The 12129-nt window shown below is 35.9% G+C and overlaps 1 protein-coding gene across 11 annotated transcripts in view; it reads left to right on the top strand.

Annotated features, from left to right (window-relative positions):
- Nucleotides 1–10159: 10159 nt before the first annotated feature.
- Nucleotides 10160–12129, top strand: part of LOC138711960 (F-box/WD repeat-containing protein 2-like) — a 61182-nt gene continuing 59212 nt past the window's right edge. For 3 of the 11 annotated variants that reach the window (XM_069843271.1, XM_069843273.1, XM_069843272.1), the window contains exon 1: nt 10160–10816. In XM_069843271.1, coding sequence (XP_069699372.1) covers nt 10716–10816 — 101 coding nt within the window. In that variant the 5' untranslated portion in view covers nt 10160–10715. The remainder of the gene's footprint in view (nt 10817–12129) is intronic. The other 8 variants (XM_069843279.1, XM_069843278.1, XM_069843276.1 and 5 more) reach the window with 8 other exon arrangements.

The following is a 12129-nucleotide window of genomic DNA, read 5'->3' as shown; positions in this document are numbered from 1 at the left end:
ATTACTTACGCTATTTTACGAACCAGTAACAATCGTGAAGTATCGGTATGTAGTATAAACAGATCAATTAAAAACAGTTCTGAAAGTGTTGGTAAACAGGGACGTCGCTAGGGGGGTGCGAAAGGGTGCGCAAGCACCCCATAAAAAATCGGAGCACCCCTTTCCACACCCCAAAGAGCAACTTATTAACAAAATACTAGGCATAAATTATTTTGAAGAACAAAAACAAACAAACAATTTCTTAGATGTGAAAAAACTGTGTCCCATAGTGCATCGTAATGGATGTGAATAATAATAATAATAATAATAATAATAATAATAATAATAATAATAATAAACAGATATATAGTATGCACGCAAGTGCATGAAAGAACATTTTGAATTTTTATGTACCATATTTTTACAGCTCACACCCCATTTTTAAATCTCGCACCCCATCCGCACCTCTCTTGCTCTCATCCTGGCGACGTCACTATTGGTAAAGTAGTATAAATAGCAATTATGAAAGCGTACAATGGTACATAAAAACGGCTAATGTGCAAACATGATCTATTTAGCAATAAGGAGAACAGAAACATGACAATAGGCAACGTTTAAACGTGTCTGTATTGAAGTGTAATTTAAACATCGCACGTCTCACTCTTTGTCATTGCGCATGACCACACTGACAGACGTGCTACGCAGGGGCGGCTTTTATTAAGGGGCACATGGGCACGTGCCCTCTCAGTGATTTTTATTATCGTATTATGACTATATTATAATACAATTTAATTGCATTATGAAATAATAACTTAAAGAGTTTTACATTTTAATTGCTACTAATGTTTTCAGAATCTGTAGTAGTCTACGAAACCCAAGTTTTCTGAACAGGTAGTAAAATGGGCTCTCTCTTCTCGTGCCCAGCGATGGACGAGGAAGGGATATGGGTGTGAGTTGTAGGAAGGCGGAGCTCTTTGCCTCAGACCGTGTGCTTTTCATTGTATAAATCACGTTTGTCACAGTTATGTTGATAATGCTCCCTGTAAACTTTTATGCTTCCATCGTATCCAAAAAAGAAAGTTTACATTACAATACATGAAGTTGGCAGTTCTCAAAAAGGTTTGTCACTGACAATAGAGAATCTTGGCGGGCGTTTTGCCGCCTTCAGTGCACACTACAGTTTTCAACTGAGTTTCCCCAAGTCTAGTGCTGCGGTAGTAAGAAGGCAGGCAGTTGCGTGATCTGTGAGTACGAACGAGTGAGAATCAGGACATTTCTGTGAATTACACTTAGAATTCCATTTAACTTTCCTCTGAGCGTAGCAGAGAAAGATGGTACATTCTATTCCGAACTTCAACAATAGAGTTATAGAGGTTTTTGCTCGCAGAAAGAACCGAAAAATGGAGCTCATCTACAAAAATTAGAAAGGTTAGTGCACATAAATTGGTTTTATATGTTTTTAATTTTCAGGGTTCATCATTAAGGTTGTGCCCCACTTGACAGAATGGCCTTCGGTCGCCACTGGTGCTGCGTATCGTTACAGCTGTAATGGAGCTGTGGAGCGCTGTGCTGTTGTAGAGGGAGCGGATCGTTGGGAGTGAGCCAGAAGCAAGAGAGCGAGGTGAAATTGCCTTGCTCTCCTAAGAGTAGGGAGCGAAATGCAATGAACGACTCGCTCTTTTGTAAGGAGGGAGCGGAGAGCCGCTCCAGAGCGGGAGTCGTTCATTCGAAACGACTCGCTCATGAGCGGCCCATCACTAGTTTGGAGTGATCTTCGTTATCAAAGGAGTTCTTTTGAAGATCGTTGGATATAATGGAAAAGGTGTGAATCTGAGGGGCCCTCAGTGAGGGCACAAGATCAAGAGAATATGGGGGATGTGGAATCATCTCCCAACTGAGCTCTTGGATAGTTGGTTTCATATTAGCAGAGTGTGGGCGTGCATTATCGTGTTGCAGCAGCACTTGATACAGTATTTCCAGTCAATTTTCTTCGATTACGGCAGCAAGGCGTCTGAGTTGTTGGCAATAAATGTCAACAGTTATGGTTACATTCCTGGGAAGCAATTCATAGTACACGACGCCTTCTTTATCTCACCAGACACATATCATCTACTATGAAAGGACACTAATTTTGTAAAGAATGTTGTGTATTGAAACGACAGAGCCATTTTCTTGCAGTGCCTTCTACTTTCTCGAATGGCTTTCTCCCTGTACTTGGCTCAAATGTTTCGAGCTGCCTTTGCTCCTCTCTTAAACAGTGGCGGCTCGTGCCGGATAAATTAGGTGAAGGTCAATAGAATTCTAGGGAATTTCCTGGAATTGTTATAAGTTATAGCCGTGACGTCGCGAATGCTTTTGTAACCTATACGATGGGCATATTGAATTAATGTAATATATTAACCATTTTCTTAAGTTTTATGAAAAGCACAGCATATAAAATAAACAAATTTTCAACATTTTCGGAAGCTACGTCCCCTTAACCCCGAAGAATTCACTGTCCCAACAAAACTTCCACACTATACATACCACAACATAATAAAACAACCACAAGTCTACATAACATAAAAAAGACAAAATCTAACACATTTTATACAACACATCAAATTAAAAGAGTACACAAGAAATATTGCCCATAACAAAATTCAAAATCACAATCGTAAACTGTATTCATATTTTAAATCAACTTCGGAACATGCAACTTCCAATATAAGCTTACCTATCCAGTAAAATCAAGTAGCTACTATTAAATCAAAGCAGTATTCTCTTGAATAGAAAACTTACACTTGAACGGAAAAGAAAGGGGCATTAGTAATTTCATCTCTTGCAAGTTCATTGATGCATTCAGAAATACAATCAATTATTTCATTCTGAATCGTTTTAGACCCCCCCCCCCAAAAAACAGGCCTAATTTTTTCATAGTGATTTCTAATTTTCAAAGGGCCAATGAAATGAGAGCCAATAATTCTTTGAAATTCCCGTTTTCTGTGACGAAATACTCTCATCATGACCGCGAAAAGCCAACTCCTGCTTGCTTAGAAACAATACCGTATCGATTACGGTGTGCATTACCAGTCTATTTAAACGTACGTTTTCATTAAATTGATTTACGTATAACCTAGTACTTTCCTTTAGTGCATCCGCAATGGTGTTCACGTTCTTCTGCAGTGCCTTTAATTTCAAAATTCATTTAATGTGTTCAGCTGAATCTGCATGGCTGTGAAGACCGCGATTGACATTTTTGAAATCGCAAAATCCAGTTCAATTCCAAGCGAGTTTCTTGCTCCCCAGAAGAAGACAAGGCCAACAATATAACTTCTCGTTATAGTGACTCCCACATAACCAGTTGTAATCGGTATACCACGAATCTTGAAACTGAATATTGTATGACCGACCACCAGTTTTCACTTTTTTCTTAGTTATATTAATGTGAGGTGTTGTTCTGCGGTATTTTAAAATATATTGCTTATCTTCTGCACACCAACGAGAGAACGGTGTTTCCAAAAGATTACACACTAAATCGTTTAACGGATTCATGTTTTCATCGCATTAATACACTTAGTAACACCTTCACATTTTGCTCCACTTGTCACAACAAAGAATACGTAGGCCTATAGACTAAAAGCGAAATCGTTGATCTGCGCGGGTCAAATGTACAACGTAGTTTCAAATGTTATGCCAACTTTCTTCATTACAGGGTATTCAAATTATTTCAAAATCTATACAAAACATAATATTCAAGAGGTGCTAACGTTAAAAAATACAAAAATAGATATGTTATATACTAAATTTAAACAATATTTAACTTCTTTACACAATAATTTATGTTTTCTTATTTAGTTGCAAAATATTACAGTTTGCCACCCTGGTCCAATGTTTGGACGAGAGAGAGATTCTGTCTTTCAAGAACAGAGAAAGGAGATGAATGCCTGCTCGCCAAACCTTCCTAATACCCTTGCAAAAAGGGACCGGTAATTCCAACTCGTTGGGTAATTCATAGTAAGCAACTCGTTGTCATGGCAACCGGGTGTGTGTACTGAAGGCGAAAAGGAAAGTCTCATTCGGACCTTCAGCTGGTCTGCTAGCCACGTGGTCTGGCTGGTGAGGGGTTCATGTGAAGTGCTGCAGTGAACGTTAACTGAGAGGATTAGCCCGAACAAGATATTAAAAAGTAGAGCAAAATATGGTTTAGTGAAGAATTAATTTTATTTTAATTTATTGATAAAATATATTTTATTAAAACCCGAAAAAAGGGGTGAAGGTGGCCTTCATGTACTTCACTTGAATAACCGCCACTGCTCTTAAACAAAAAAGAAGAATATGTCCTGTTATTTTTTTTCCATTGATTCTTCATCTTCTCTAATCACAAATAGCACACACATTCTTCAAATCCGCAAAATTCAAGGCGTATTTACAAGCATAACACTCCAAATAACAAATGATAAATGACAAACTATAAACAAATTCCACGTCAAATTGCACAGCAGCAAAACACGACCTTCTCGTAAATGGTCGATTTTTTTTTCATGAATTCCAGACATTAAATAAAGAGAAACGTATTGTTTTATTTACACAATATTTTATTTGTGTAGTTACGACTATTTGAAATTACGCAAATTATGCGCGCACTGTTACATAAGCTCACTTGGAACTCTGTGTCTATATATAGTTGAGATTTGGGGTTTGGCGCATTTGAAATACTAAATACAACGTATTCAAACATTCCAAAATCGGGCACTAAGCATAATCACTGGAGCACCATAGTACATAAGGAATGAAACACTTCATTCAGATCTAGATCTAGCCAAAATAGACTGTAATTCATTCTTCCTGCACACGGTTATATGCAACATTGTCAACACATTCTAACAGCTTAATCAACCAGATTCCTCGGAACTTGCCCCCTGCACGGACTGATCGTCGCCTCAAGAGGAAAGACTCACTGATTTGTTGATACTTTGAGGAACGTTAATGGACGTCACAAGTCTCATATTGTTGAAATGTTAATTATTTAAGCACAATTGATAGTACCAATGTACAAAAATTGTCAAATAAATAAATAAAATAACACTTTTTATTATTTTAGGCCTATCACAAATAAATTTAAAATTTGGCCTAATTTTTTAATCATTTATTTTACAAAGCAAAATTACTACATTAAATAGCCAAGCTAAAAATCTGATATATATATATATATATATATATATATATATATATATATATATATATATATATATATATGCGATCTGCTTACGTACATTTGCAACAATTTATTTTCTGGAGGCATGCACGCGCTCACGATCCCCAGCTAATGAACTGCTTGCGACCATAGGCTAGAAGGCTGTGCGTGGAAAGTTTTACGAAATCCCCCATTGCATATAATGACTGATTGCAAATGCATTCATTCATCAAATGATTAATACCTTAAGGAACAGTAAATATCTTATCTAAAGTTATTTTATTATTTTCAGCTCAGCTAAGAGGGGGAGCCCTTCACAATACTGTATGTTTATACTGTACTGTATAGCCAAGTGTTTAACGCTAGCAAGGAAGGCAGTAAACTTTATGGCAGTAAACAGTTGGCTGGAGACAAAATATAGAAGAGAAGAATAATCACTCAGGGTTTGAATTTCATGGAGTGACATGACTTTTACAACATGAGTAACGGTAAAGATCGCGTAATATATAACAAGTGTTTAAATCCATTTGACTTTCCTAATGACGCTTTTAAAAAGAAAAGTACACTATGACCGTAAGTCGCGATTTATTGATAATAATTAGCAGAGTCTTTGAATGTGCGAATAGGTGATTCGTGCCGTAAAAAAGTCTATCAACTTCCGGATAGGTGAGGTGAAATTATATGTGAATTCTGTACATAATAACTAATTTGATTTATCCAAATGTTTTCACTCGATACTGCGTAGCCTGAGTCATTTGTCAATTTATTTTGCGTAATATAAAAAATCACGAATAGAATCGCCTGACGATTATTCAATTTGAGTGCCCATTACTCGTTTTTTTATGTACCAGAGAAATAGAATAAAAACAGTCTTGTACCAGAATAGTTAGAAATATAGTTGTGTACTAGAAGAATGCAAGGCCGGCTAGACAATTTGAAGAGTTTAATTTCAAAATAGTCGATTAATTTGTATTTTTGGGATCTACTATAACTGGTAATGAGCTTAGAAAGGAAGTTGAGAATAGAATTAAATCGGCCAACAGAGCTTATTGTGCACTATTTCCAGTGATGAAGAACCAGAATGTATTTAGAACTACCAAAATCCAAATGTATAAAACTTTGATTAGACCGGTGGTTTTATATGCCACTGAAATGTGGACTTTGAATGTGGATGTGTGTAAGCGACTCGGAGTGTTCGAGAGGAAGGTACTGAGGAGGATTTTGGGAAGGGTATGTGAAAACGGTAACTGGAGGAAGAGACATAATGATGAATTAATTAACTTGTAGTATCTACGATTATACTCAGCAGATTGAGATGGATACAGGGGCGTATTTTGCGGACTATCGGGGCTACCGGCGGTAGCCCAAGGAAATTACAAAAGAAAAAGTTTATAATATAACATAATGTAATAAATTTGTATCATTAGTTTTACCATAGTAATTAAAATTAAAGTAATTGTTAGATTTACATGCGCTCTCTGCTCTCGAAAAGAAACAAGTTGTCAAGGCGGCATCGCTGGAGAAACCGCTTGCTACGTGAGGTAGCCTGTGACATTTTCGCTCACGCTGTCCTTCGCATAACTGCCCGTCCCCCCCCCCCACTCCCTTCTGTTTCCATCGTGCACTGTAGGCGGGCGAGTTGCCGCTCTCGTGATCGGTTTCTTCCCAGGCGCGAAGCAGCAATACGCTTAGTACGCTAGCAATTGAATGTGATTGTGTTCTTGCAGTGCATTATTTTAAATCTGTGATTTGTTCGAGTGTCTAAGAGTTATATTAATTGTGAATTATTAAGTTTTTAATTTCCCAATTAAGCGATATTGTGAAAAATATGGCAGAACAAGTTTCTGGAGAGGTTTGTGTTGAAAATGACTGTGTAATAGAAGGTTTATTAAAAGTGCCTTTTAACCGTCGTACATAACAACGAGAAAGTTGAAATTGTGAAAATGGAAAGACAAACTCCTGAGTTAAATTTGTCCATGAACGTAAAAGAAAAACAGCGTGAGTACACACGCCATTTCACTTCAACATCATATGGTAAGTGGAATTGGTTGTGTGGTACTTCTAAACTGTCTAAACTATTTTGCTGGCCATGTTTGTTATTTAGCCGCGAAACTAATGTGTGATCAAAAGAGGGGTTTTCTAATATGAACTCCCTTCGAACGGCAGTCCTAGAATACGACAAATCAAAAGCTCATATTTGTAGTAGCATGAACTTTGCAAACTTTGGGAAGACAAGAATTGATTTACAGCTAGATAAGCAAAAAGCTCTACACATCAACCAACACAATGCTCTTGTGAAAAAAAAATCGGGAGATTTTACTGCCTCTTATTAACGCAGTCTGCTTTCTAGGAAAACAAGAATAGGCTTTTCAGGGTCATAACGAGAGTGTGGAATCAGACAATATAGGAAATTATATTGAATATTTAAGTTCCTTAAGTGAATTTGACCATTTACTGGCCAATCATCTTGAGAGTTCAACAGTATTTCGTGGTAATTCTCCCGCAATTCATAATGACTTAATATTTGCTATAAGTGGGGTTATGATAAAGAACATAAAACCTTTTGTGGCCATTGTTGTTGATGAAACAAGTTACTGCTCTAATCAGAGTCAATTGTCCACTGTTTTAAGATACGGCGACAATACTGCCAATGTTCAAGAACGGTTTATAGGATTCACAAATGTCAGTTCGGACAAAACTGCTGCTACTTTGTTTCAGCATGTGGAAGGTGTTACAGCAGAATACAATGTCGGCAATAAGTTAATTGCACAGACATACGATGGTGCTTCAGTTATGGCGGGAAATATTAATGGCTTAAAAACAAAAGTTCAAGAAAAGTATCCTCAAGCACTATTTGTCCATTGTTACAACCATGTTCTCAATTTAGTTTTGCAACAAACTACTTCATCCATTCCAGAATGCCGTATTTTTTTCAAAACACTGTCGGGTTTAGCTGCATTTTTCTCATCATCTCCTAAAAGATCAGAAAACTCAAGAAATTTATGAACAAGAAACTCCCAAAAGTAGCACCAACTAGATTGAATTTTACATCTTGGCTTGTAAATACAGTAAACGAATACAGAGAAAAACGGACTGCTTTCTTTAAAAATATCATTTGTAATAACTCTGAAGAAAACTGGGATGATGCTGTAATTGTGCAGGCTCAAGGATATTTGAATTTTTTCGCACAGTTTCAGAATATATTTCTTCTTGAAGTCTATGCTAGAGTGTTCGCACATACAGATGTGCTCTACAATATTCTTCAGACAAAAAGTCTAGACATAGCATACTACTTGCAAGAGGTATCAAAAGTAAAAAAAAAATACTATATCCGAGTTCAGACGTAGTGGGTTTCCGTCCATATGGAGTAATATGGAAAATGAAAATTCTTCAGCCAATACAATGGAACCACCATTAAAGCGAAGAAAAGGAGATGATGAATTGAAATACAGGCAGCTGTACTACAGCATACTAGATCGTATGCACATGGAAATTACTGACAGATTTTCTGATTATGGAAAGCTTCAGTTCACACATCTTCTGGATTCTCAAAAATTTTCTGCTTATAGAGAAAACTTCCCGAATGAGGCACTAAACAAATTATTTCAGTCATATAACAGTCACTTTGATCAAGTACGTTTGAAAAATGAATTAAGTGTAATATATTCAGCATAAGTCTTTGATTTTTCGAACAAACCTATCCATGAAATATTATCTGCCATATATGAAAACCAGCTGAACCAAGTTATTCCTGAAGTCCTTAAATTGGCAACATTAATTGTGACAATACCAGCTACGTCAGCATTGGTAGAAAGAACATTTTCTGCGTTGAAGAGAATAAAATCCTACTGTAGATCAACTCATACACAAGAACGTTTATCCGGCTTGGCACTAATATCCATTGAAAAGTCATTTCTACAGAAACTTTGCAAGTGGCCCAACTGTAATTTCAATGACGAAGTCATCAACGTATTTTCGTCCCAATCAAGACGTCTGAAATTCACATAAATATGTAAGGAATTTTATTATAGGGATTTTAAAATATATTTTGTGTAATAATAGGGTCAGTGGTAGCCCAAACCCTTTAACCAGTATACGCCACTGGATGGATAGGACATGTTGGTAGAATGACGAGCGAAAGGAAGATATATCAGATATTCCACAGAAGGGGAAAGAGGAGAGGAAGACCGAAGAATAGATGGTGGGATTCAGTTCAGGAATATATGAGGAGGTCCGGAATTAATGGATGGCTACAGTTGGTGAAGGATAGAGCAGAATGGAAGAGGACATTGCAAGAGGCAAAGTCCCACTTTGGGCTGTAGAGCCATGAATGATGATGATTACAAGAATGTGATTGAAATGTAAATAATAATAATAATAATAATAATAATAATAATATTCATTCATAGTGTTCTTCTCAAGGGCAGATCTTTCACTGCAAACCCAGCATTCTCCAACCTTTACTATTTTCGGCCTTCCTTTTAGTCTCGCATATGAGCCATGTAGGCTATATTAATGTTGTCTATCAGCTGATATCTTCTGTTCACTATTCTTTCCAGTGCATTCTTCAGTAAGCAGTTTCTTCTTAGCCAATGACTCAGCCAATTTCTTTTCCTCTTCCTGATCAGTTTCAAAAATTATAATACCGGTACCGTAATAATAATAATAATAATAATAATAATAATAATAATAATAATAATAATAATAATAATAATAATAATAGCTATGCTTAAATGTTTAAGGTTAAGTTTGAATGCTTGTTTTTGAAAGTTTTCTTTTCTAATAAAATGCTATGATACCATCAAAGTGTAAAATTGCGTTTTTAAGAACCTAGAAAGACTAGTTCCGTTATCAAGTATTATAATGGCCAAAACGCAGTTTACAAAAAAAGAAAACCTTAAAATTATACAATAATATCACTTCAACAACATTTCAAAAGGACGCGTGGTTTGCTATTTATAGCTTATTCACGTTCCGTCTTCATTATTTCCGCAACCAATGTAGGCCTACGCGATCTTATTTGCTTCAAAGTGAGTAGCCCTACTCCTCGCCGTAAGCTAAAAATAGCTTTTATGATGTCATAATATTGTTTGGAAGAACACATTCGGTTATTAAATACCCATGGGTTACAACTGTACCGTGTATTTTTTTATCATGATTTTATTACAGTAGTGCAAAGGTATTGTACCTATTTGACTGCGCAGTATGATCCTTGGAATGTTTCCAAAGAACAAGGATTAGACATACAGTACGTTTACCGGCTGGATTACAATAGTACCGTAGCAAAGTTACCTCGTAAGTGCGTTTAAGTCAATTTAAATTGCTTCTGGAAAGAACACTGAAAATGTAGAAGTAACAAGTGATTAAGTATAACTTACTCTAAGTTAATCTCGATATAGTTAAAAATTGCACATACGGATAACTTGTATTCCTTCATTTTTAATAAGGGATTGTACTGATATAATAGAATTAACTAAGTAAACTAAACATTATTTGACTGTGTAGAATTATTTATTATCTGTAAGCTATAAAAAATACCTAAGTGTTAGTTGTTTGCAAAATGTTAGAGTTACTACCTACAGAACTACAAGAAATTATATTCTGTCTTCTGGATGGGACGTCACTTTTAAAGGCTGCCTGCGTCTGCAAGCAATGGAATAGGTATGTTAATTATTTTATGTTTCAGTGCATATATGCTTATTTACAGTATCAATACATTTCAACAGTTCAATGCACACAGTATCAATACGTTTCAACAGTTCAGTGCACTTTTCCATTCTGTTGACAATAATAAGTGTTGCTCTTGTGAGGTCATCTTATCATTATTTTATGAAGACAATACTATTTATAATATGAGCGATCAATTTGCCCCTTGTGTTTACTTTGTTTTTGTACACTTCGCCTTTCATCCACCTCCGTAAACAAAAATCGACAGGAGTAGGTCTGGGGATCTTGATGGCCATCATTCGAGTAATGTGACATTTAAAATGCTGTGTCACCTGCCAGCTAAAATGTACAAGGGCTCCATCATGCTGAAAGAACATGTCCAACCTTGTAGCCAAGGGAACTACGAACAACTGTTTCTCTACACCCAGGGCCGTATTTAGGGGGTGGTAAACCGGGCACTTTCCCAAGGGGGCAGGTTTTATGGAGTGGTAAATTTCTGGAAACTCGTACAGAAACTTGGGTGAAATGGAATGTTTGTTTGATATAGAGTATTAAAATTATAAATTATTATTTGCCAAGAAGGAAGACTTTTTTGATCTAAATTAGTGTTCAGTATCCTGAAGAAACCCATTTGTAAGCTTATATAAATTTAAAGATATAAGAATGACAGTGAAGTACCGGTAAGTAATGTTTTTAGAATAAATTATGTTTCAGCAGGAGAAAACTACAGCATAATAAAATCAGGGTTGTAATTGGTATGGAGACAAAAAAAATTAAACAGCAACAATAAAATCTATCTAAAAAACAAAGTAGAGGATAACAGCCTATACATGAAAATACGTTGAACTCATTTCTGCGAACAGTGACTCACTTCACTCTCATTCTGGCCCTCTCATTTATGTAATCATTTATAGTTTTAATTTCATTGATTAAAGTTCTCGTTAACACTTTGTTAAAAACATAAAATTTACTTAGTCTTACGTTAAAAAGTGTTAAAATTGTTAAAAAAGGTATATACCTTGCCTTTCATTTTTTAACGTAAGACTAAGTAAATTTTATGTTTTTAATTTCAGTTACGCAAAAAATTGCATTATTTTTAGGAAAGTGCAAGACGTCAAAATTAAAATAAATTCTGTGTATCTTTTATTTGTCCAGGGGCATAAAGACCCGTAAATATGGCTCTGTCTACACCCGTTATCAGATGATCTCATAAGAGCGGCCATATTATTCCTTTGTACTAGTCAATAAAGTGTAGTCATTTGTCGTTCCTTCATACCATTTGCAAGACTTGTTATGCGTAACATTCA

This window comes from Periplaneta americana, chromosome 13 (genome assembly GCF_040183065.1).
Source record: "Periplaneta americana isolate PAMFEO1 chromosome 13, P.americana_PAMFEO1_priV1, whole genome shotgun sequence".
Classification (NCBI taxonomy): Eukaryota; Metazoa; Arthropoda; class Insecta; order Blattodea; family Blattidae; genus Periplaneta; species Periplaneta americana.
The sequence above is the reverse complement of the archived record's forward strand: the minus strand, read 5'-3'. Positions and strand labels throughout refer to the sequence as shown.